Here is a 26,252-nt window from a genome sequence, read left to right as displayed (position 1 = left end):
TTTTTACCCCAGCGGTCCTAAAAATCCTTAGTTTTATTGCTCTGATAATTTTTTTCAGACTTATCTTAGTGTTATATGTGTTATTTGGCTTATAAAAGTGGAAGATAAATCATAGTCGTAACATTCAGAAGCCTTTCATCTGTAATTCTTTACTTGTTAAAATTGGTTGTTTTTCTTGTTTTCATTTTCTGTTAGTCTGTGTAACGTAAGCAGCATATTCATGTGGGTAATAGAAAACCTTTCTATAACGTAGTGTTTTATTTGAAGTTATTTTGTATTTATTAAATGCTTAGGAACATTAATATTTTTTGCAAGCAAAAATAGAGGGTTTTAAAAATTCTTAGCTCTGGTTTACAGTGTTAAGTATTGTGTGTGACTTCTGTTGTAATTGCTTATTTTTCCTTACCAGCCAACATCTGTATAAAAGTAAACAGAAACAACTATGACATACAAAGACCATGTAAATAAAGATCATGGAAAATTACAAAGATTCCAAAATGCTATTTTTGTCTTTAAACTATGTATTTTCTTTATGATTCTGTGTAACTTAGAACTAAATATTCGTTAATGCCTCCAGCACTATTACATAAGTGAAAAAAAAAAAAGGCCTTTTAAGAACCTTTAGGGGAATCTAAAGAAGACCAGTGGTGACCTAGCCCAGACAAAGTGTGAATATTTCAGTGGCACTTGCTAAAAGAACTCTGGAAACAGGATGAAAACAAGATGGAATCAGGGAAACCTGACAGAGAGAGCAAGGATTTTTCTAGCCTACACCAACGCATGTTAGTCCAGGGAGAGAAAGTGGCAGAAACTTTCCATCTGTCAGTTGCAGGCAGGAGGGATGAAGCATGTGTTTGTCATAATTCATTATTTGGGAATAATCTTTAATGATACATAATTTAAGTAATTCTGTCACATACAAAGGTATTAAAAAATGTCATTAAATACGCTTTGCAATAATAAACATTTTCTCTATAAGGCCAAACTACAGAATTGTATATAAATTGAAAGTGTATATTAAATCATATCTTCCCGGACTTTTTGTGTAAGTAGTGATTTCCTACGGAGATAGTTTTGGTTCCTACTTAAAATAAATGTATCACTTTTGTAGTAAAATGTCTGAGGCAACATAGGGAAGTTGCATATTTATTATCATTATTTTATGTTTGTGGAAATTGAGACCTGAACATGTTAACTTACTTATTAGCAAATTGAGGAAGTTTTTTCATTAGATTCAGTTCATTTTGTAGTATATTATACCTCTCTTAACAAAAATGTAAATTTTTATGTCTTTGAATATTTATCTGAAAGCAGATTATTAAAGCATTCAACATATTAAATTACCCTTTGTAGAAACTTATCACTGATTTTTGTGGAACTTGAATATAGAACTACTTATGGTTCTAACATTCAAAATTTTAAACAATGGTATGACCAAGTTAAGGTAATGGTATGATTGTATATCTTCATGGATGATTATCTGTGTTATCAATAAATATATATAGGAGGATTATTGCTAAATAATAGAATTCTGCCTCGATTCAGTGAAAATGAAAACCTCTGGGGTCACTGCCTGCTCCAGCTTACACTGAGTGCATTTGTAAGACACAATAGTAAGATGACCTGTTATGTTGTCCTTAACAAATTCACTTTTTCATCAATACAACATGATAACAGAGATTTGAACTCATAGACCCTAACTAGATAGACCTTATTCAGTTTATTCTCAAGTGGAACAAAATAAACAAATTTCTTGTAACAGTTTATGTTAGCAAAAAAATAAAATTATTTGCATTTAACTTTATTTCATTTCCACTGATTATTCCCATGAAATGTGTAAAATTTTCCAGATATATTGTTTTGAGAAAAAAGTATGGTCTAAATAATGCTAGGTAATGTTATTTATTCATTTAAACACTTCTTTAATACACAGTGTATATATCTTGGTATTTTAAAGATTATTTTTGGTAATTTTAAGATTCTATTTTAAAAGCTCTGAAATAGAATTAAGTATGTTCTGATTTTTGAGTAATGACAGAAGTTAATAGAAATTGTCAGGAACATATTTCATCAGTACTAATCTCTTGATCATTTATATCTTCCAGAAACGGGGAGTGATTTTTCCATGTTCGAATCTTTGCGGGATACTATTTATTCTGAAGTAGCTACACTAATTTCTCAAAATGAATCTCATCCACATTTTCTTATTGAACTCTTCCATGAGCTTCAGCTTCTTAATACAGACTACTTGAGACAGAGGGCTTTATATGCGTTGCAGGTATCCTGTGCCTAACATTAATTTTCCTCCCCTTCACGGTTATATTCCATTTCTTAGACAGAAGTATGTCCTTGTTCCATATGTATTTTGATCTATTTTTTATGTGCTTTTCTGCCATTTCATTTAAAACTTACTGTATAGCTTTGGTAGTTTTTAGATAAAGCCTTTTGCTGAGCAGTTTTTCCTTGTTTTTCTCTTTACTGTTGTTTCTTCCTCACAGTTAATCTATAAGATGAGTAGTGTTGCATTGGTTCTGTCTGCTTCTGCTTTTAAATTGTGATTAAACATAAATGTTTTACATAAATAACTGTCTTATGTGTTTATTTAGGACATAGTATCCAGACATATTTCTGAGAACCATGGAAAAGATGGGGAAAATGTGAAGTCAGTGAATTCTGGTACTTGGATAGCATCAAACTCAGAACTTACTCCCAGTGAAAGCCTTGCTACTACTGATGATGTAAGCTGATAATGATTAAATGAATGTAGACATAATTTCACTGTAGTAAATAAAAGTTAAATAGGTTGTTGTAAATTGTGAGTATATGTACTATATTTAGTTTTTAGCTTTTTTAAAAAGCTGGGTATATAATGCATTTCTTGATTTTGAGGTGAGGTATAAAACTCAATCAAAACATGGCAGCAAACACCAAAAATTATGTATAATTGATAGAGTATAAGGTCTGAAATAATCATATTTATATCCCATTGCCCAACAAATAATAGAAATTCCATTCCATTTATATTCCATTCCGTAGGAGCTGACTCAGACATCAAGTAGTAATTGTTGTGTTCAATCAAAACATTCAGTAAACCAAACAGCAGTTAGATCATAGTAAGAGCCCTTGAATAAACAAATAACAATGTAAATAAATCAGGTCTTAGGTTAGTAGAGAAGCCTGGACAAAAGAAAGTCATCCAGGAAAAAAAGTAATTTAATGTATTCAAACTAATGAAGAAATTTTGAGTAAGTGAAAAGGACCTCGAAATGGAAGAGTGGTGAGGGAAATGGTGTATTTTCAATAGACTGTGTACTCCCTATGGCACCTGCCTAGCTCCTGGTGACTGAACATCTGAATGGCTAACTAGGATGCTGTTAGGATACTGAGGAGATTGACATGTTGGGTATTTGGAAATCACCTATTTAAAGGTTCAGACCTTTATTCTACTGTAAAAGTTTATATGTGGTCCTGGGACAGCAAATACCTTCTTTTTTTAATACCAATTCTGGTTTCTAGCTCATGGGTATCCATGCCTAAGGCTGCCATAATTGATCAGCAAATAATCTGCTGGAGGGAGAGAGTTGGAAACATCACTGTGTTTCTGCCCATTATGTTAATGTTATAAATTTTCCCCAAAAGATAGTATTTCTCAAAAGATTGTCTTGTATCTTCACATATAGTAGTTTCTTTAACAACTAAGGAGGATTTGTTCTAAATTATTTGCTCTTTAACTCATACTCATGTTAAAACAGTACATCCAGAGTCATCTTTTCTGCTTAAAGCCTTTCTCACCAGGCTCCAACTCCTCACTACTCTGAGCAAATCTGTGTCTAAAAATTACAGGGTTTTAACAGACTTTAAAATGGCAAATATAAATTAAGTAATTGTTACTTGGGATTGTTGGTGTAGCTCATTGAAAACTGAGTACTCCTTTCCGTGGGAAATGAAAAGTGATCCAGCCATATGTACCTAAAAAATAGGGGTACTAGGTTACATTGAAGTTTATTGGGCATTGAAATAACTTACTGAGACAGTTTGGAGAGTGACTGTTATTATAATATCTTTTTGTCATTTTATATCCTTAACTTCAGTGCCTCCCTTTTTATCCAAATTTCATATAGGCAGTATTACTTCCAATTATTTTTAAAGATTTGAGGACATTGGTCTGCACCGTCAATAGCAAATTTTGAAAACTGAGCTATAATTTATGATAAAATTAAGCCAGACAAAGTTTTAAAGTTAAGTAAGTAAAAATTAAAGATACTGAACTGCTGAGTAACTAGGTGTCTTAGCTCAGGGTGGTACAACCAGATAGTGTAGAGTGGTGGCTTGAACAACAGGCGTTTATTTCTCACAGTTCTGGGGGCTGGGGAGTCCAAAATCATGGTGCCAGTGGGTTTGGTTCTCAATGAGGGCCCTCTTTTGGCCTTGCAGATGGCCACTTTCTCCCTGTGCCCTCACTGGCAGCTGGAGAAGGCTCCTCCTCATCTTACAAGGGCACTGATTTCATCATGGGCTCCTCCACCCTCATGACCTCATCTAAAGCTGATTGTCTTCCAAAGGCCCCACCTCCTAGTGCAATTACATGGGTTGTTAAGGCTTCAATGTGTGCGTTTTGGGATGACACAAAGATTCAGTCCACTACTGTAGGTACTTGGCATAAATAACTATACTTAGTATTACTTTTAAATAAGTGGATCTGTCCTTTCTTATCTAAAACTTAAATTCAGTGTTCTGTCGACATCCTCCATTTGTGAATGCCATTGAGTCAGTGGTAGCACAGCATCCAGTGTTCTTACCCGCGGGTCTAGAGCAGTGCTGTCCGGTACAACTTTCTACAGTGAGGGGAATGTTTCATATCTGTACCGTCTAATTGCAGTGGCCATTAGCCACATGTGCCTAGTGGGATTGAGGAAATAAGTTTTAAATTTTATTAAACAAGACACATGGCTTGTGGTTACTTATTGGACAAATAGTCTCTTCCACCATGTTTCTAGGCCTAGGTCTTTGAGCACCATTCATGGAGCTTTTGCATACACAATGCAGAATGGATAAAAGAGTCTTCAAGCCCAGGAAAGAGAAAAATAAAAGTAGGCATCTGAGAATTTTAAGTCAAGGAGAATGAGGAACTGAGGTATAGGAAGAGGAAGAAATAGTTTGCATCTTCTATTCCAGGTGCTATAAAAGGGCAAAAGCACATCTACCTGCAAGTCTTGCTTGAAGGAGCAACAAAGTGGTTCAGTTTCCTTTAATTAGAGACAGACCTTCATTTCATTAAGGAAACACTTTAAATCAGTAGCTAGGAAAAAAGAACACAATTGTAAAATTAGTTTCAGTCAGTACGTGAGACTCTCCCCTTAAACACACTACACACAAATGTTAATTTGCAATTAAAGTCCTGAAAAAGCTAAAAACCATAAAGTTCTAGAAGAAAATAAGAAAACCATACACTTTTGACAGAAGCAGATTTCTTAGGATAATAGACAGCAATAACTATAAAAAAAATTGGTACATTGGACTTCATAAAAATCCTTCTGCTTTTTAAAAGATACCTTTAGAAGAAAGTAATCTCAGTACATATATCTGCCAAATAACCATATGTGACAAATCCCAGACTATATAAAGAACTTGCACAATTCAATTGTAAGACAAATAGAAAATGGACAAGAAATTTGAACAGGTGCTTCATGAACGAACATATACATGGACAGTGTGCAAATTAAAACCATGAGATACTATCTCACACCCACTAGAAAGGCTGAAATTAAAAAGATTGACTATAAGAAGCACTGGTGTGAATATGGAATGATTGGAACTCTCACACTGCTTATGGGATTGTAAAATTGTACAACCACTTTGAAAAGCAGTTTGGCAGTTTCTTAGAAAGTTAAACATAAATTTGGCATGTGACCTAGCAATTTCTCTTCTAGGTATTCATCCAAAAGAAATAAAAACATGTCCACAAAAATACTTGTACACTAATGTTCATAGCATCTTAGTCATGATAGCCTCAAACTGGAACATCAACAAATAAATGGATAACCCTGGTATATCCATATAGTGGAACACTATTCAGCCATTAAAATATAGTGAACTTCTGAAACATACAACAACATGGATTAATTTCAGAAACATACTGAGCAAAAGAAGTCAGACACCGAAGAGTATATACTGAGTGGTTCCATTTATGTGAAGTTCTAGAACCAGCAAAACTAATCTGTGGTGATAGAAATCATATGAGTGAGGTATAGTGGAGATTGATTATAAAGGGATACAAAGGAACTTTCTGGGCTGATGGAAGCAGTCTTTATCTTTAGGGAAGGTGGTTATGTGGGTGCATGTATTTGTCAAAATTCCAAATTGTACATTAATGGGTGCATTGTTATCTGTAAATTATATTTCAATAAAGTTGATTTAAAAAAATATGAATGATGCTGTTATGTTTTCCTTGTGATAGGAGACAACTGGATATCATAGTAAGGTACTAGGTAGGCATTGTTAAGTTTTAGAGACAGGAGAACTTCTCTGAAGGTACAGAAATAATTTAAAATGTTAACTTTTCCAAGTTAGAATTTAATCCGTAGCTGGCTCTGTTCTCATCTACACAATGACAAATGTTCTGCAAGGTTACTTAATATTTTAATGTTCTTTGTGACTATTTAACCTTTAATAACTTTGGTTATATCATATATTGTGTATGGTTTTATGCAAATACCTAATCTAAGTTTTAATATTAACAAATTTTTAAAGGAAATATTAGTGATTTTTTTTGTTTTTTTAAACTATAACCTAGGAAACTTTTGAGAAGAACTTTGAGAGAGAAACACATAAAATAAGTGAGCAAAATGATGCTGATAATGCTAGCGTCATGTCTGTATCTTCAAATTTTGAGCCTTTTGCAACAGATGATCTAGGTAAGCAGAATTTTTTACAATTTTGGAACATGACTTTAATATAGTCTAAATTGCATTGAGAAGGAAACAAAAGTTTGAAAGGCAAGATGTGGTGGAAAGAACCTGTGTTTAAAAGTCTCCATCAACCTAAACTCATGAATCTCCTGACTCTGACCTTGGGTGAACCATCCAACCTTTCTGGCTCTCCATATTAAGAAAATGGGGGTCTTCAGTACATTGCTATGTTCTTATGAAAAATACATAGAACTTCCTATCATGTAACAGGAGTTCAGAAAATGTTAATTTCCTTTCTCTTAAGGGAAAGGTCATCCTTTAAGGTCTTCCAGTTAATGGAAAAATTTCACAGGTATCAATGCCTGTCTGATTACGTTTTCAGTAAAATGTTAACTTCATAATTTGAGGTAAGAACTGAAATTTCTTAGCATAAATAATTTGTATTGAGAAACCCAGATAACTAAGGCATGGCACATTGCATTTTTTTTCTCTTTCATTGATAGTAAAAAGAAGCTTAGAGGATTGCAAAACTTTTAAAGGGAGGAGGAAACCCTGATGCCTAGAATTAGGGAAGAGAAAAATGTATAGGTACCTTATTCATTTTTTTGGCTGTAACCTATCGAAAGATAACCAAGTATTCAATCATTCAAACCTCTAGGGCACTTAGTTGATAAGACAATCTCATGTTGCATTATTCGAGTGTGTGTTCACATGATAAGAACAAGATTTAGATGACTGCAAAGACCTTCTTCTACAAACTCAGCTCTCTTCTGAATAAATAGTTACCAAGTCTGAACTGAGCTCACGCCATTATAGCTTTTTCCCCCTTCATGCATCTCCCTTTTTGAGTCGCCAAGTACCTGTTGTGTTTCATTTACTGTTTTTGGTTTTTTCCTCAGTCCTTCACCACTAGCTTTCTGTGAAGTAGACAAAGGAGAATTGGGAAATTTCATTAGGCCTTTTTCTTTACCTTATGACCTGTGTTAGGCTGGATTGTTTTATCAACATTTGCATGACATTTTGGAATTTATTTTCTTTTTACCATTTAGGTGAAGCAACATGAGGTAGTGAAATCATTTTGGACCTCAGAGTATAAGAACCTGAGTTAAGATCCCTGCTCATACTTTTAACCGGCTGTGAAACCTTGGGCAAGTTACTTAAGTTCTCTGAAAATGGAGTACCATCATCTTCTACTTTACAGGGTTATTTAAGGATTAAATAAATAAGTATGACAGTGTATGCTGAGTACCCAACAAGGTAGTGTCTGGAACTCCTTAAAGCTAGTTTTCCTTACCTGTGTTCAGGCATTTTTTGTTAATGCATTTTGAGGAAAATACAAAAAAGTTTGCTTTTGTGTCTTCTAGACGTTATTTCTGTTCCATGTGTAGGTAACACTGTGATTCACTTAGATCAAGCATTAGCCAGAATGAGGGAATATGAGCGTGTGAAGACGGAGGCTGAAGGTAACACAGATACGATGTGCAGCTGCAGGATTGTCGAGGATGGGGACGAGGCTGCCACCGCGGCTGTGGCGGATGATGTAGAAGGTGTGTTCTTGGATTGATGGGAAGTAAACATGGTTCCATACACAGCTATGAAAAACCCTACCTTGATGTATCATAGTTTTATTACCACTCTCTTCTAATTATTAAGGGTGCTACAACAACAGATGTTCCTCTTAATTATTTTAGCGTAAAATCTTCAGAAGTTAACATTTAGAATTTTGCATAACTATGTGTATGATATCACAGGCTTTATTTTGCTAATGTATCATTTTCTTTTTAAAAACAGAAACTCCTATTACTGAAAATCATAGTTCCCAGCAACCCATAAGTGAAGTTTCTACCATCCCATGTCCTAGAATTGATACTCAGCAGCTGGACCGGCAAATTAAAGCCATTATGAAAGAAGTCATTCCTTTTTTGAAGGTAAGCAGCAATTTTTAAGAAAAACAAACTTTCTGTGTTTTGTTTTTTAATGTATACAAAATACTTCATTTTAATAAATTTAGAAAATACAGATAAAAAAACTAAAAAGTCACCCATACTTTTGTCTCCCAGAGATAGCCCCATCATTTTGGGAACCTTTCTCTAATATTTTGTACATGTATATCACATTCTGCTTTGGTGTTTTATTGTACCGTAAACATCTTATTAGGTTACTGTTGTGCATATTTTTTAATGGCTACACATTATCCATTAAAAAAGATTTATAGAATGCTACTTCATGCTGGGTTTTGTGGAAATAGCAGAGAACAAATCAAGGCTTTCATGGAGCTTACATGCTAGGATGAGAATACCAAAAAAAGTATAAAATGCATAAATATGTAAATGTATTTTATATAAAACACATAAAAATATAAGTATGTATCAGGTAGGGTTGTGTCCCATGCAGAGAATTAAAATATGGTGACACAGCGGTGTCTGTTTTAGCCTGGAAAGTCAGAGAAGGCTCCTGAAGAGGGAATGCCTAAGCAGAGATAGGAGTAAGAAGCCAGGTTAAAGCAAGGTCATTCCAGACAGAATGAAAAGACCTTAAAGGAGGAACTGGCCTGGCATGTTGAAGGAACTGGAGGAAGACTTAACGTGGTTCTACGAAATTTGTGTGAGGTGAAGTTGGAGAGAAAGGCAGGGGCCAGTTACATAGAGTATTATAGACTCTGATTAGGAATCCCGACTTTGGATTTTGAAGGGAAACTCCGTAGAGGGTTTTAAGCGAGAGAGAAACAAGGCATGATTTGCTTGTGGAAAATTGATTCTCGGGGGTTTGGAGTGCAGTAAGATCAGATGAGAAATGATAATGCTTAGACAAGGGTGTTGGTGCTGGAGAAGGGGAGTGGGCGACACATGGGGTAGATTTTGGAGATCAACAAGTCCTATTAATGGTCAGGATGTTGGAGGATAGGATAAAGAGAAAACTGGCTGGAATAAAAGAAGATCTAGTAAGGTGAAGAAGGATTGGGACAAGGGGGAGGTCAAGAATTCTGTTTTGGACATTAAATTTGAACTGCCTGTTGGAGAGCCATGTAGAAAGGTCACATAGTCCCCTGGGTATCCAGTTAACTCAGGGCACAGCTGGAGACAAAGGGCAGTTCACAGATGTCACCTAATGCACAGCACTGGGTGAGAGCAAGGGGCCTAGCGCTGAGCCCAGCCCCAGGTGATCCGGCATTTAGAAGCCATTGAAAGAGGAAGCGCTAGACTTGACGGGGAAGGCCTGCCAGTGGGAACTGCTGGGCTCCTGTGAGGGTTGAGTACCCACAGAATTCTCCATTATGTTAGCCGTCCCTGTTGCTTAGGACTTAGGTTGATTCTGGCTCCTTTTTCACTATTATAAACAGTGCCTACATGATTTAGCTGCATTTAAATATATATATCATTTTTCCCATTTAGAAATAAATATTAGACATAGAATTTCTAACTCTTAAGAGTATGAACATTTTTAAGGCTGAATTGTCTGTCCTTCAGAAACCTTAACAGTTCCTGTGTCTACCAACAGTAAGTGTATGAGACCTAGAAGCAATACTAATTTTGTTTGATGTTAGTGAACAACACAGAGAATGAAGCATGCAAGAAATCGAATGTGAAGACAGGACTTTCTGAGATGGTGCTTTTACATTCTAATTTAAAATGAAAATTTTACAAATTAGAAATACAAAGATAGCGTTTTCTTTTAACGTATGGGAAAGTGCAAGATACATTGCCATTGAGCTCATTTCCTACCAACCTGCTTATTCTTGTCAATGTGTAAGACATTGACAGCAGTTGTTTCCATACAACTTATATTTCTTCCCTCAGTAGAAGTTATTGTTATTACTCTCTTTGGAATATTTTATGAGTATAGAAGTCTTTGAGAAGGCAATTACAGAAACTGCTTTCTCTGAAGACTTTATAGCCAACAGGAGAGAGAGGATCCTCTGTCTATGCCCAAATTATTCCATGTAAAAAGAAAAAAAAACAGGCTTTTCCTGGTCAACTACAACAGCTCCTGAACAGACTTGTGTCTCTGTCACCCCTAACCTTCGCTCTCCCTCTGGCGTCGCTGGCACTTGTGAGGCTCAGCACCTGCTGCCTCTTCTGCCTGGAACGCTCTTCCCTCGTGTACCTGCATGGCTTTTTCCTTTGAGACCTTCAAGTCTTTAGTCAAATGTTACCTTTCTGGTGAGCAGATCTCCCCCTACTCCTTACCTGCTTTTCTTTATGGCCATGGTGCTTGTTACCTTCTAAACCTATTTAATATTTGCTTATTCTTTTGTATGTCTCTTACAAGCTCCATGAAGTCAGAGATGTAAAGTCGTTTTGGTTGTCAGTGCCAAGAATAGTACCTGCATGTGGGAGGTGCTCAGCAGATCCTTAGTGAGTGAATCAATAATGAAGGGATCCTTTAAACTTCAGCTGTGGTTTTCAAAATACATCAAGCTCTTCAGGCTCTATATGAAGTATGGTTCGAAAACAGCTGGCCCCTAGGATACAGATCAGATTCAGATTCGCTTGTAAAACCTTGTACAGCCAGGTCCCAGCCTTTTAACTACTCCTTCCGCATACTTTGTATCCTTCTTGACATGGTTCAGAAATGCACGTTGCCCATTTTACTTCCTTTGCCTAGACTGCTCTTTCCCCCTTTCCCTGTCAGTGAGTTTTCTCTTGCAGAACCCAGCCCAAATGAATATCTTTTCAGGTTGAATTTCTCCTCATCACTGCCCTTGAGGTGCTTGGTACATGCCTGTGTTAAAGCATTCGTGACAGTGTCATTTATTTGAATGTTTCACTCTACTAGAATAGTATCTTTCTAAACCTCTTAGTATTTTCACTCAAGGGCTTCAGAAACTGGATAAAGGGAATTTGAGGAGATAAGACAAACACATCAGTTTCACCAATCATTCTGTAAACTTTATTATTTATTAAATATGTATTTAATTTATTGTTTATTAATAAATTACTTATTTTTATTTATTAAATATATACTCACTTCCCACCAAAATACATGTTCCTATAAATTATAAAACTATGCATGTATTGTTTTTTAGGTAGATAGGTGTTTATTTAAGAATTTGGACCATTCCCTCAATTGAATTGACTTAATCTATTAAGTTTTTGCTTACTGTCATTTTTAAGCACAGATAAATGTTGCCATTTTTCTTACACATTTTTTGTTGTGAATAATGCAATAAATAATTTTAAACATGTCCTGATGGTTAAATTAGGTATATTGATAGTGACATTTAATATTTAAAATTGTTTTCTAAGGGTTAAGAAAGGTAAATGATCTAGTTTTATGCTTAGGGAATGCATCTTTAGGAAATTTTATTGCTTTCACTATTTTGTGTCTGATTTAAGTGACACATTTTCGTAAGGATTCCCTTACTAAATTTAGCATTTCAGAAAGCTGCTTGAGGCCAAGAAAATGAGTAGAACTAATGATCTGATTCTAACTATTTTATCATGTCTCATTTCACTTCAAATGTTAACTGTCTTGGTGTATTGTGGCACGTCTTTGTTAGCGTCAGCATCGCACCCACCTAAGTTAGACTTGTTGACTCCCTTATCCCCTTTCGCCAGTGAGTCCAGAATTGACCTTCCCCGTCAGAGCAGTCGGTTTTACTTCCTTCTCTCCAACGGCATAACCTTAATTCACATCCTTCGCTTTTGCCGAGACCGCCTGTCCTAGTGGGCGCGCGGCGAATGCGTGCTGAGCAAGCTGCTGCCTTCGGGGGGCCTCGCCCCCGGGCCCGGTGCGCCTCCTGCCCCCGCCTCCCACCGCACCCCGTCCAGCACCCCCTCCGCCGCCTCGGCGTGCCCTGTGCCCGCCGTCGCTTGCCGTTGCTGCTGCACGTGTCCGCCCCTTGTGCAAGTTGTCACTATCAAACACACGGAATACTTCGGCTCTTTTCTGTCTGGCTCGAGTATCTCTTCTTAAGAGGTAATTTGGCGTTGCCTCTGGTGTGCCCTTCAGGACACCACTCAGCGAGCATGAGCGTCGCCGAGAGCCGGCCCCTATGCACCGGACGAGTAGAAAACCGTCCCTGTGGCCAGCACGTACCACCTGCTGACAGCGCGTGGCGCAGGGCCTGCTTGAACCTGGAGCAGACTCTTCACTGGGAGCCAGTCCTTTGAAGACGAGCGACTATTTTCAGTTGTCTGCCTTGACACATGAATTTTTTTTTAATGAGCTTAAATCCTTAGATTTATGGACCTTAGAAATCATCTAGTGTGACCACCTCATTTTACACATTTGTGTAGGAAAAACAAAAACAAACTTACCCAAGCAAAGGTTAGAGGACTTGCCCAAATGAGGTTAGTGGCAGAAGAGGGATTAGAACCTTGAGGTTCCTTGGTATGTTTTATGGACTCACTTGATAGTTAATCTTGATTTGGATTCTTATGTAGCTTGTACGTGCTTCTGAAGGACTATTTGGCCAAAGTGGCTTGTTAAGTTAGGATAGTGGTTCTCAGTTGGGGGTGGTGATGTTGACAGAAAAACATGTTGTAATGTCTAGATACATTTTTAGTTGTGAGGATTTGAGAGGGTGGCGTTGCTGCTTGGATCCAGCAGGTAGAGGCCAGAGGGCTGCTGAAACGTCCTCCCGTTGCACAGAATGTCAAAAGTGCCAAGGCTGAGGCGGCCTGAGCTAGAAGATGGTGTAGAGGGGGTGGGGAGGAGGGAAGTATGGTTGTAAGAGCAGTTGCGATGCCTGCAGTGCGGATAGGAAGACGGGCAGTGTGGCAACTGGCATGACCTCTCCCCGCTGCACAGAAAGGAAGTGATGAAACGCACTGAATCAGCCAGTTTCTTTTACTGGCTTTCATCTGCTCTGGTGGGTCAAAATTTACACACCTTTTAATGTGTGTACAGGGGGAGCTTGGCTCTTCTTAGGAACAAGTTTTTCCATATCTATGTCTAAAAGTTAAGAAGCATCTATGCAAAATAATTAAAATCTCAGGTGAGTTAATGCTTTTTTTGTAATTAAGTAAGTTTATATCCTAACCATCTAGGATTTTTCTCAGGAGCACATGGATGAAGTGTGTTCTTCTCAACTTCTAACTTCGGTAAGACGCATGGTTTTGACCCTTACCCAGCAAAATGATGAGAGCAAAGAGTTTGTGAAGTTCTTTCATAAACAACTTGGAAGTATATTACAGGTAAGAGTTTATACTTCTATGACTTAGCAGTATAGACCCTCAGGTTAGAATTTTTCTTTCTCTTTTTGGCTATTTTCTGACATTACACAGTTAATTCAAGTAGATATCCATTTCAGATGACATTTTAGTACTTTCTAGGTTATTCCATAATGTGGTTTAAAAAAAAAAATTGTGTTAGAGCCTGTGTCTTCATTTAACTTGGTCATCGCTAAGGCCTGTCCCAACTGTAATAAAATTTTGATTTTTCTCCTACCCAATAAGAACACTTTAAGTTTGAAATACTGAAAGTATTTTGATATTTTCTAAAATAATTTTTTTCCAGTCTGGGATATTTTAGAAGCCAAAAACCAGGTATTGTAGAGACTTCTCAGACTGTAACAGTAACTTTAAATTATGTTAGAGTTGTGATCCTCAGCTGGGGGTGATTTTGCCTTTCCAGGAGCTGTTCAGAAATGTCTGCAGGAATTTGTTTTGTCACAGCAGGCAGGGAGGGGCTGACCCTGGCCCCTTGGGGACTGGTAATAGCATTAAGGTTGAGAGGCCCTAGGGTAGGTGGGTGAGGATAACTTACTCCACTGAGGAAATACTTCACAGTTAAACTCACCTGGATGTTTCCTCATGGAAATAGGTTACTACAAACTAGAAAATAGTTTTTACAAATTTTCCTGTAAAACTGTTCAGTGCTTCCTATTCCTATGTTTAAATTCATACTATCACTTTGTCTATTAACATATTTAAAACCCTAGGCTTGATGCAAATTTCCATCACTATAATTTTCCTTTATTTTGTTGTTAAGACAAGTGTAAACCCAGTAATAGGTTCCAAATGGTCCTGGCTCTATTTAGTCTAATTGTACTAACAATTTATAAAGAACATAAAATTATCTGTGGTGTTATGCAGTGTTTAAAAATGCTAATTTTTGATAAGTATATTTTATAAATTTATGTAACTTATTCCTATAGGAAGAAATAACTCCATTTTAGAATCAGGCTGAAGGAGAAGTTGTTTGTAATATATTTTTGCCTTATCAAGATCCATACAGTCTTTCCTTGGTTTCTGTTAGTATTATGTGGGCAGATTCCAAAGTACTAATTTGGAAATGAGATTTTTTTTCTAACCCTAAGAAAATCTGATGCTTTTCTTTACCCAATTGCTGATTTTATTCTCAAGGGGACCTACATGAAGAATGAGTTAGTTTACATTAAATCTTGCACAGAGTAATGAAAATTTTTCTTGAGTTAGAGCTTAAATTACTACCTTCTACTTCTCTTATAAAACCAGTTTAGTGAATTTTCCACAAGGCATCCAGCATTTGTACTTCTTCCATGATTGTGCTAGATAAAGTGGTTTGGGGAAAGAGAAGACACTGAATATCATGATTGTTTGCCTGTTTTCTAAACAGCATAGTCCATATTTTTAGGAAGAAAAAGTTTTATAAAAAATCTGTATAGTGAGTTGTTAATTTGATGATGCTGTATTTCAACTTGAGTAAGACTAAAGTTTACTTTTAACCTGTTTCTGAAGAAAAAGTTTAAATTAGAATGCCTGGCTGACTTATATAAAGGGGGAAACTTGAAAAGTACTCTGACTGCCCCGTTGAGATGCAGACCACTGTATTTCCCTCTCTCCTGCCCCTCTGACTTGTCCACACAGAACGACGCACCCCCCTGCTGAGTGGGAACGCTTGACACGCCAGGAGCCTGTGCCTTACTCATTGCTGGCCAGCACTTACACTGAGCAGGGGCCTGAATCTGTGGCTGACCTTGTTCTGTTCTTGTTTGTGTACTCTAAGCAGGACTAGCAGGATTCCTATTTAGTATATCAACCTATTTTTTCTTAGTAATCTTACCCATTCATTTTAAGTTTTTCAGTACTAAAAGGTAGTAAGAGATTGTTCTTCCTTAGGTGAGTATTACAATTTAATCATCTGTACTGCTTTATGCACAGTTGAGTTTTTCTATAACCTTAGTTATTTGCTTATCTTTGAATAGGATTCACTTGCAAAATTTGCTGGCAGAAAACTGAAAGACTGTGGAGAAGACCTTCTGGTAGAGATATCTGAAGTGTTGTTTAATGAGCTGGCTTTCTTTAAGCTCATGCAAGATTTGGATAATAACAGCATAGCTGTGAAACAGAGATGCAAAAGAAAAATAGCAGCAGCTGGAGTGATACAGTCTTATGCCAAAGAGGTAAGTGACATTCACTTTGATTGTTAATAATTAGCATGTAAATCTGGTTCTCGATCATTATAATAACCAGAATCATACCTGACCTCAGCCAAAGTGGTTTTTTTAGTATCAGTTAATCAGATTATAATCAGTACATGGGCTAGCTACACACTGAATCTCAGGAGTAAGTAACGGCAGTGGCTCAAGATCAGGAATGCAGGTAGGAATTGATGAATATCCCACTCACATTACTGCCACTTATTTAGGTTTCCAGAGGAGAGAGGAGGACCAGACAGTCGGCCATGGCTACTGCCAGCCCCATAGACCTCCCAGGAATATTCATCCCCCAGCCAACACGCATGCTTGGTTGCCAGCTGGGACTTCGGCAGCACATCCCTGTAGTTTCTCATACTCTGTTAAATTAATCTTGATCACATTGAAATTGGATGAGGTCTTTTTTCCCCTCAACTTGAGGCATACGTGGAGGCTTCTTCCCAAGCCCTGTACCCTTCTGGGACAGTAGTTCCAGAACCAAAACAAGAGAGATGACCCTTGTTCCTGAAATACAAAGTAGGTGATAGTCAAGCTGCCTATTTTATACTTTTCGTGTTTTAATTCTAGACATAAATTTAAGTTTCAGATCATTTCAGCCTCTGCTAAGAGCTTGAAAACAAAATGGGATAATACCGTATTAAATGACAGGAAGAGCTGTTTTAGTTAGGCAGTTGCACGTACTCTGAGGGGGTGAAGTATGGGCAAGCGTGAGAGGTCATAATGCAGATGGGAGGGCAGAGCCTGTCAGGCAGGGAAGACCTGAGTGTGGTGACTTCAGGGCAGGGTCAAGCAGTTCAGAGAACAGAGGCCAGGGAGCCAGGGACACTTTAGGTGAAGGGAGGGTAGAGGGGATGGGGTCAGTGGGGGAGTAAGGCCAAGCTATGGGGCATAAGAACTGTGATAAGGACCCTATTTTTGATTCAAAGCATGATGGAAACCCAGGCGCGAGTTTGAAATAAAGGAGTGACATCTCGTGTACAACTTAAAAGGTAGTGAGCAGGAATTGCAGGGCAGTAGAGACAAGCAGGGAACCAGTTGTAAGGCCGTTGGCAGTAGTCCAGGTCGGAAATGGCATCTTAGCTTTGACGTGCAGCTGCCCCGTTCTGATTATTGGTGCTGGCTGGCACACTCATGTTTAGAAGTATGTGGTAAAAGCAGAGCACGGGCTGGCTCCTAGTTTTCTGACTTTTGCGTTTAGGTGCATGAGAGGCAGTTTGCTGAGACTGGGAAAACTGGAGGAAGGAAGATGGGGTTTTGGAAGGTAGGGAATCAAGATTGTTATTTGGGGCTCAGTGAGATCCTTCCTATATATTTGAAGATGTCAGTTAGGCAGTGTTGGATTTTGTTTTGTTAATTTAAAGATTTAAATAGAAATTGAATTTACTAAGCAAGCATTTACTCTGAATGATGGGGTGAAAAAAATGCAGCAGATAATTAAAGCTCCATTTGTTAAAGCTTACTGTGTTCCTGAGTGTAATGCTGAAAGGTTATACCTAAATTCTGCTTAATTGATTGGCTTATAGGCCAAGTGGATTCTTGAAGAAGATCATGGTTCACCTGCTGGAGAAGTTGATGATGAAGACAAAGTATGTGCTAATTAATTTGTGCTTAAGAATGAAGCTTTTGGAACGAGTAAATTTTAAGTTTTTACCTTCATGTTTGAGAGTAAAGTAAATCAAGTCTTTCTCTGACAAACCTTTTAAAAACATGTCAATAATGATTCATTGTATTAATGACATTTTTATCATGTACTTTATATGTACCTTTAAAAAAATCTACTTCAAGGGAATTAATTACTCAAATTTATTCATGGTTAGGACAAGGATGAGACTGAAACAGTTAAGCAGATGCAAACATGTGATACATACAACAGTGCTGGTCCCAAAAATGTGAGATCTGATGTTTCTGATCAAGAAGATGATGAAGAAAGTGAAGAAGGTCCAGTGTCTATTAGTAAGTCTGAAGGCTCTGTACTGTTTTTACCCATTAGTTCTTTAGAGGTCACTTACTGATACAGCCTGGTAAGACTGTAATCAGTGTAGAATCAGGTGGTGCACGGCCCTGAGTTTGAATACCATTGTGACTCTGGCTAGATTATCTTCTTTCTGCACCAGTTTTCTGGATTTAGTGTTCTGACGATCTAAGGTATACCACGTAAAGCACTTACATGATGCAAGAATGCCGTAAGTGGTAGCCTCTATTATGGTTGTGCTGAAAATGTGCTAAAAAATGTGTATTAATCCTAGATTTGTCCAAAGCTGAAACTCAGGCTTTGACTAATTATGGAAGTGGAGAAGATGAGAATGAAGATGAAGAAATAGAAGAATTTGAAGAGGGACCTGTAGATGTCCAGACGTCCCTTCAGGCTAACACTGACGCTACAGAAGAAAACGAGCTCGACACTCAGGTACGCCGGTGCAGGCCAGCACATCGTCCAGCAGTCTTACTGAAACCAGATCCTTTTAAAGATGTCAGTTTTATAGCTTCCTCCTCCTCATTTTCATGAACACATACCTCTTTAGCAGCCTACTGAAATCTGAAACCTTAAAGCATTTTAATAGTTTTTTTTGTTTGTTTTTGGTAACAAATGCTAAAAACCATGGGAACACTTTGAAAGATCTGGCTTTTTAATTTACATTTTTCCTAATACATGGAAATAGTATACCCTTTCCCACCTCCACTTTGTATGATTTCTTCTGTTTACCTCTATTTCTGACTAATATGCATGTGTGTATTTATTTCTTTATTAATTTATGTATTAGATATTCTGACTTCCTGTAATGGCAGGTGAAGATTTTTTAGGTCATTTATGACTCATTTAATTGTGTTTTGGTTAAATCTACATTTAACCAAATATTTAGATTTAACTTAGCTTTATAAATAAATATTGACTATTGAACTAAGGAAATATTGTTTATTGCTAGTCGTGTACACTTTTTCATCTGAAATAATTACTTCAATTTTTATTAATTTTCTTTGAACACACACCCAAATGTGAGTTGTGCTTGCCCATGGCTGTGTAAACCTCTCAGGACACTTTTCTGCAAGGACCAGTTTGCCCATGTTGGCCTTCCCAGCACCCTGCCCCTTCCTGCCCCATTCTGGGGGTGGCTCCCGGTCGGACCTGCTGAATACGAACAGCTGCCAGCCTGGGAGTCCCCTGTCATTCTGTATTAGATCTCTCTGGAATCCAATTTTGTCTTTTTTTTTTTTGGTTTATTACCTTATTTTTTTGGTGGAGTGCATAACAAGCACCTGCCTGAGCTTTGGTTTAAGAGCACCGCTGGTCTTCCAGTTTGCACTGTTGTTGAGAAGTCAGTGCCTTTCTTAGTTCTGATTTCTTTGTAAATGTCTTCTCTTTCCCCTTCTAGCAGCTTTTTCCCCTTGGGAATTTGAAATTTGAAATTTTACAGCGATACGTATCATTGTGGTTCTTTTTTCACTGACTCTACAGCGTACTCACTGGATCTTTTTAATATCATGTCCCCCAGTTTGGTAAATTTGGTTCCTAACCTCAGCATTTTCTCTTCCCTGTCCTTCTAGAATTAGTATTACCAGACATGATTAGCCCTCATTAGCTGATCTAATTTTCTCCACTCTTACTCTTCCATTGCTCTTTCTGTTTTACTTCCTGGCAGGTTTCTTTGACCTTAATCTTTTTTGAAATTTTTACTAATTTCTAAATGCTTCCTCCCCCCTCTTCCCCAAATTGTATGTCATCGTAGCACCCTGTTACTTCAAGGGAGCCGTATGTTCTCTCCCCCACTCGGGGCTTGCTTCAGCTGTCTGCCCACCCCTACCTTCAAAGTCTCTAGTGAAGAATGGTAACTAAAAAGCTGGCTGGGTTCCTTTTGGGCTTCACTGTAGGGCACTGGGTAGACAGCTTTTTGGTAGAAACTCTTCCTGGGGTGGTTTGGTTTCTCCAAAGAAAGTCCTGCAGTCAGTTCCCGTCTGGAAGGAGGTAGACCTCAGTGGCTCCTGGTGTTTTGGAATTAGAGGTGGGTGTCGGGTAACTTGCATGGTCCTTTCTGTTTTCAGTAGGATGCTTCCTCTGTCCTCATCTGTCTTCTGCACTCCTCCCCTGGCAGCTCCCAGGCTGAGGCTTACTAGTTCAGTTTCTCAAAAACGTAATTCCCCATTTGCTGAAGTTGGGTAAAGGAAACAGGGTGTGCAGATTTTTCTTAAAACAGTCAGCTGCCCAATCAGCACGTTTTCATCACCAACTCCCAGACCACTGTTACATTCCTTCCTCCCGGGACCTGGTACTGCCAGTTACGAGGTGAGTCCCAGGTTTTCTCTCCTCCTGCTGAAGAAACTGAGCTTTGTGTATCTTCTTCCATCCCCGTTTGTTCTTCTGTTCACTTAACTTCTTCATAGAAACAGGTGTCTTTTATTTTCATTTCAGATAAAGTCTGGTCTGAGAAATGAAAAATAGTGAAATCTGTAATATTCCAGTTCTCTATTATTTTGAGGTTAAGAAAACCTTTTTACTTAGCCATCTTGAAGTAACCGCAGCCTCCTTCTTGAAGCACTTTTAGAAGATATTTTTAAGTTATCTTGTGTGAAGGTCTCAGATTGGTCAAAAACTGCGCAGGAGTAGCCAGCTCCTGTATGGTAATCATGTTTTCCTTCCAGGTTCTACAACAGGACCTAGAAAAATTAGCAGAAAGCAAAACTGTCCCATCGTCAGAACAAGAACCCACTACTGGTAAAGGTAAACATTGAAATAAGTGTTCAATTTTAAGGTTACCTAAAGTGCCCTTTATGTGCTTAAAAACTAAAATCTTAACTAATGTAAGTTTGAAGGTATTTTGGACCCAATGTCTTTTTTCTTTAAATCCTTTGTAGAAAACATGAGGGCTTTGCTTCTGCAAACAACTGTTAAAGAAAAGTTGACAAATATTTAAACACAAAATTCTGCAAGGAAGAAATCCTGAGAAGCAAATATGGGGGATTTTTGAAAATATTCACTCCTGGACCATATTCTTGAAAATCCTACTTCCTGAGAAATTGGGTGGATTTCAAGGATCTAATTTTTAAAACATTCCCAGATTAATCTGATCAAGTAACTTTAGGAACCATTGATAAGGAAAATTTGTATTCACCTTTTCTTTTGGGTCTTAAATGCCTTATTACTTTCTTTCATACATACTGTCCTCATCTGGTATAACAGTAAAACTTAGCAAGTGTGACATTACACTAATGTCCAGACTTTGTTTTGATGACAGATGAGCAAGATGGCACTCCTGTGAAACCCTGTTACCTTAATATCTTGGAAAATGAGCAGCCTTTAAACAACGCTGTTCAAAAGGACCCTGTTACTGCCATTGATTCATCTAAACAGCCTAATCCTTTGCCTTTAACTGAAAGTGAAACCTTGGTGCCTAGAGTCAAAGAAGTTAAATCTGCTCAGGAAACTCCTGAAAGTTCTCTGGCTGGAAGTCCTGATACTGAATCTCCAGTGTTAGTGAATGACTATGTATGTATCATTTATGTTTCATTTCTGTATTTTATTTCAGGTTAATATTTTCAACATAAAAACATAACTCTGCTTTGTGTTTTGGTTTAGAAACTGTCAGAAAATTTTTCTTAATCAAACTTGTTAGTTCACTATCATCATTCTGTTCAAGTTTAAAATAAGATGACTATCTCAAAACTTAAAAGCAGTAGTATTAGAGTACTAATTCTACTTTTTATGATTTTGAGAACCAGAGATGGCTTTTAGGTGGCAATCTCGGTTCAAGTTCCGCTCTAAGGGGGTAACGCCATGTGCACCGTCAGTCGCCTCTCAGTACCCACGCTTGCCTTGTAGCTGTTCATAACATTTCGTAAATCTCTGATACACTGGAATGTTTACCACTTGGCAGCAGTACCTTCTTTCTTTGCAGTGACATGCATGGTAGCAAATCTGCACTTAAGATATAATTAGCCAAGTTTTACTCTAGGTGCTTGTTTCAATTTCATTTTATAGCAGGTAGGCTAGTTTTGGGCTCCTTGGGTGGTACAGGTTTTATGTACTTGTCAGCAAAAATGAAGGGATTTTTGACAGTACTTTTAAGTTTAAGGAATGTCTTTCACAGATTTCTTAAATTTTTTTCCTAAAGATATCATTGTGATTTCGTAATTTATCAAAAAGGGGGCTTACAATAGGAGGATATTAGACTGTAACATAATATGCTTCATCAGCAGTAAAATTAATTATGCATTAAAAATTTTGAGAGTGACCTGTTTTATTATCATTGGATGAATATATAGAGTTGCTATAAGAGGCATGCAGTTGAAATTAATTCTGAGGCAGGTTATGGAGGGTGCTGATATCAAAGTGTGGCCAGGGCTGTAACTGAAGGTTTTTGCTCAAGAAAGTGAAATGGTAAAAGTCAGGGTTTGGAATGAACCTGATGACTGCATAAAATACGTTGTTCAGGAATTTTGTTAGGCTCCAGTGTCACATAAATACAAAGTAACAGGTGAATGAGAGCAGGAAATGGGTTGGAAATGTTGAAAGACAAAACCCTAAGGTTTCTACTTAGCTAACTTAGCTAAATGGTAGACTACTACTACTATTAAAAATCGGACAGGAGAGCCGGGAGAGAGCATTCAAGTTTCAGGAAAACACTGTGAAGTGACCACAGAAACGAGCTGCCAAATCCTACCTCATCTCGTTAGTGGGGCCTCCAGAGCGGGGAGCAGATAGCGGACGTGTACTTGGACATCAGAGTCCATTTTCTCTCGGCAGGGATGCCTTTGGTTTAGATCCAGAGACACTGGCTTGCCTTCATGAAATGCAACTTATCTTACAGGAAGCAGAATCTGGTAACATAAGTCAAAAATCCGATGAAGACGACTTTGTGAAAGTTGAAGATTTACCACTTAAATTGACAATATATTCAGAGGTATTGGCTCTCTCTAATTAAACTCGTCTTTATATAACAAATATTGTTAGGATGACTGATTTTGTATGTTTTATCTTCATTCCAAAGGCAGACCTAAGGAAGAAAATGGTAGAAGAACAACAGAAGAACCATTTATCTGATGAAATACTATGTGAAATGCAGACTGAAGAATTAGCTGGGAATTCTCAGACGCTCAAGGAACCTGGTAGGAGTTACCCATTGTAACCATATCACTAAATGCTGATGCTATCATTTTGTTTTGTTTTTCAAAATGCACTACTAGTACATGGGAGATTTAAGCCAAGTATTGGAAAAGAAGCCTGATTTTGTAAAAATTGTGGTTTAGCTGCCTAATTGAGAAAATGGTAGATCATTTTTTCTACTTTTAAAATCTTCAATTTTGGCAAAGTAATATATGCACATGGTACAAAAGAGTTAATGATAATTGGCAAAAGTCCCTCTTAAAATTATTGGTTCTTAGTTCTTTTGGAAGAGACCTGCTATATCGCTAAATAATATTATTTTTCTTAATTTAAGAAATTCAGATACTATCTCAACTCCCCTATGAAAGTGAGTATTTAGACCTACCTGTCCTTCTTTCAGTGTTCATATTATTTTGATTTTTCTGTTTGTCACCATTGTTACTTTAAATACATACATTTTCTGGTTCCATCAGCCTTGGTCATCACCCAGCAGCCACCCACCCCCCTTTTCCTCCTGCCTGTTTTGTGCAGGTTCCTTTTGTCCTTAACCTTAGAAAGGTTTTTAAAGTAAAGACACTCTTTGTTTTATTTAGTAAACTATATTACATCTTCTACACTTTTTCTGAAGAGGATTCTATATGAATGTGGCTCATTACAGAGCAAAGTGAGTCCCAGATTTCCTTCCTTACGGGTTTAGTAAGGACGCCTGGATGCCATCTTCAGCCCAGTCCTGCCCGTTTGCGTCTCCGCCGGTCCCCACGTCCCTCCCCGTGCCTGCTGCTTCCAGCACCCTGGGGACTGCGGGCAGGTCCGTCCCCCGTCTCTCCCAGCCCCTCCTCTTTTGTTGGTCTGGATTTAGTCACTTCCATAGCTCTGTTCTTTTTAAAACTCTTCCTGTGTGTTCTTAGGGAATTACTATAGCCAACTAAATATTTCCTTTGTAATGTAACTCTATAGTAAAAGTAAACATTTTAATGGAAGAGAATATTAAGTTCTAGTAAGTAATGTCTTAATTCAGTAATTGAGGCAGTAATTGTTGTTCTCATTTTCAGAGACAGTGGGAACCCAAAGTATGTAAGACATCGTCAGAGACTCACCTCTCTTTACAGAGTCAATGCATATGAAAATGGCACTAAATAAACATCGTTTCAATCTTTATAAAATGTAAATTAGTTTGACACTGCATTCTTGCTAAGTGTGGTTTCTGCCTGTGGCAGTTTAAAACGCCAGAAACTGAATTCTGGACAGGGTGGTTTTTTCTTAATTATTTTCCCATGTGATGTTTGATAACATTAAATTTAAAACGTAGTTTTAAATAAAAGTTTGGGCTTACCTGTAAAGTTCCTTTTTTGGAAGTTACGCTTGTATTTTATACAGCATGTCACTATTCTGCACAATTAAGCTGTTCAGAGAAGACTAACGGTCAAGAGTTGGAGAAATGCACTATTTATAGTAAATCCAAGTAATGCCACTGTCCCTGCTACTGGGTCTGACATTCTTTTATCCTGTGCAAGAACAGGACAGGTTATGAAGACATTCAGGACATCTGGAAAGTTACTATGGAAGATATATTAATACTCTGTTCAAATTGGAGACTAACTTCTTAAATTTAGAACACATCCTTAGAATGTATATAATCATCTATTACATGTTTCCAGAATTCAGTTCCTATATATGCTGTCTAAAAATTAAAAAAAAATTTTTTTATATAATTAGGGAATATTTCTGCACAAATAACATGGAAGGTAAAGTAAAACCCTTTCAAGTAGGGATTAATAGGATTAAGTTACCCGTGTCAGAACATTAAGGTTCACCTTGCCTTCCGACAAACTTGCCCTTTGAGGTCGTAGTTTAGGCCTGAGTGTAGCCGTTGCTTCTGCATGTAGTGAGAGAGCAGCAGATTCAGAGATGAAGTAAGGAAAGTCTATGTGATTTCTTAATCACTAGCAAATCAGTTTTTAAAAGGTCAATTACCTTTAAATCACAAACTTGCCATATGCCCAGGTAAGGCTTCACAGAGCCCATTAACAAGTCTATTTTACAGTTTTTTCCTTAAGTGTGAAGAATTAGTCCCAAGCAGTCTTCTCAATTTAACAAATGACTAAAATACCCCATAAGGAAAGAATTTGGTTGGCATTCCTTTTAAAATTGTTCCGTGGCTGACACTTCAGTGGAAAACTATGTTGTCTAATCGGGGAATATTAAACAAGGATTTCCCTGTGAGGACATTTATTGTCTTGCTACTTATCTCCCCAACTTTAATAAAACCTATTCAGAAAGTTATTCCAGAATCAGGAATTCTGATCCAATTGGTCTGGCTTCAGGGAAGCTGGAACAATAAGTTACATGTATACTCAAGTTCTGTATTTCTTTCCTAGGCTCTGAACAGGAAGAGGGGAAAATTGCATTTGGGTATTCAAGCCAAGCTTTGTATCGTACAGTTGTTTCTCTCTCTCTGCATGCATTTTATGATTGACACAGTGGAAGAATTGTATTTTCATCTTAGTTATTAATGTAGTACCCAAGAACCTTATCAAACTTACATGATTTGTGTTATAGCTGCTATAACCTAGTCTGTTTTCTATTTTAGTAGTTTAGTTTTAAAATACACTTGAGAGCAGGTAACTTGTTTAACATGTTTTCCCTAGTAACTGTTGCTCAAGGATTAGGCATTAAATGTTCCCGTTTGTCTTAATTTTTAAGTTAAAAATTTGGTTGGAAGTAAAAGAGGGGGGAAAAGGTAAAAAATGAGAGGGCACCGTGTGCAGGTTGGGATAATGCCTCAAACAGCGGGCTCAGCACACTGTGCCGCTACTCTTTGTATTTTGTAACATTCACTTTGGGTAAATGCTTTTTCACCATTAATAAAAGTATAATCTCCATACAA

The 26,252-nt window shown here is 37.4% G+C and overlaps 1 protein-coding gene across 14 annotated transcripts in view; it reads left to right on the top strand.

Moving 5' to 3' along the window:
• PCM1 (pericentriolar material 1) overlaps window positions 1-26,252 on the top strand; it is a 77,500-nt gene extending 51,248 nt beyond the window's left edge. For all 14 annotated transcript variants that reach the window (XM_036894164.2, XM_036894160.2, XM_036894162.2 and 11 more), the window contains 15 exons: window positions 2,106-2,278; window positions 2,607-2,738; window positions 6,794-6,914; window positions 8,297-8,455; window positions 8,700-8,836; window positions 13,913-14,047; window positions 16,039-16,236; window positions 17,793-17,855; window positions 18,087-18,222; window positions 18,516-18,676; window positions 20,905-20,983; window positions 21,498-21,748; window positions 23,070-23,162; window positions 23,250-23,367; window positions 24,418-26,252. In XM_036894164.2, coding sequence (XP_036750059.2) covers window positions 2,106-2,278; window positions 2,607-2,738; window positions 6,794-6,914; window positions 8,297-8,455; window positions 8,700-8,836; window positions 13,913-14,047; window positions 16,039-16,236; window positions 17,793-17,855; window positions 18,087-18,222; window positions 18,516-18,676; window positions 20,905-20,983; window positions 21,498-21,748; window positions 23,070-23,162; window positions 23,250-23,367; window positions 24,418-24,443 — 1,982 coding nt within the window. In that variant the 3' untranslated portion in view covers window positions 24,444-26,252. The remainder of the gene's footprint in view (window positions 1-2,105; window positions 2,279-2,606; window positions 2,739-6,793; window positions 6,915-8,296; window positions 8,456-8,699; window positions 8,837-13,912; window positions 14,048-16,038; window positions 16,237-17,792; window positions 17,856-18,086; window positions 18,223-18,515; window positions 18,677-20,904; window positions 20,984-21,497; window positions 21,749-23,069; window positions 23,163-23,249; window positions 23,368-24,417) is intronic.

Source organism: Manis pentadactyla, chromosome 7 (assembly GCF_030020395.1).
Source record: "Manis pentadactyla isolate mManPen7 chromosome 7, mManPen7.hap1, whole genome shotgun sequence".
In the NCBI taxonomy this organism is placed as follows: domain Eukaryota; kingdom Metazoa; phylum Chordata; class Mammalia; order Pholidota; family Manidae; genus Manis; species Manis pentadactyla.
Note: the sequence above shows the minus strand (reverse complement) of the source record. Positions and strands in the feature narration are given on the sequence as shown.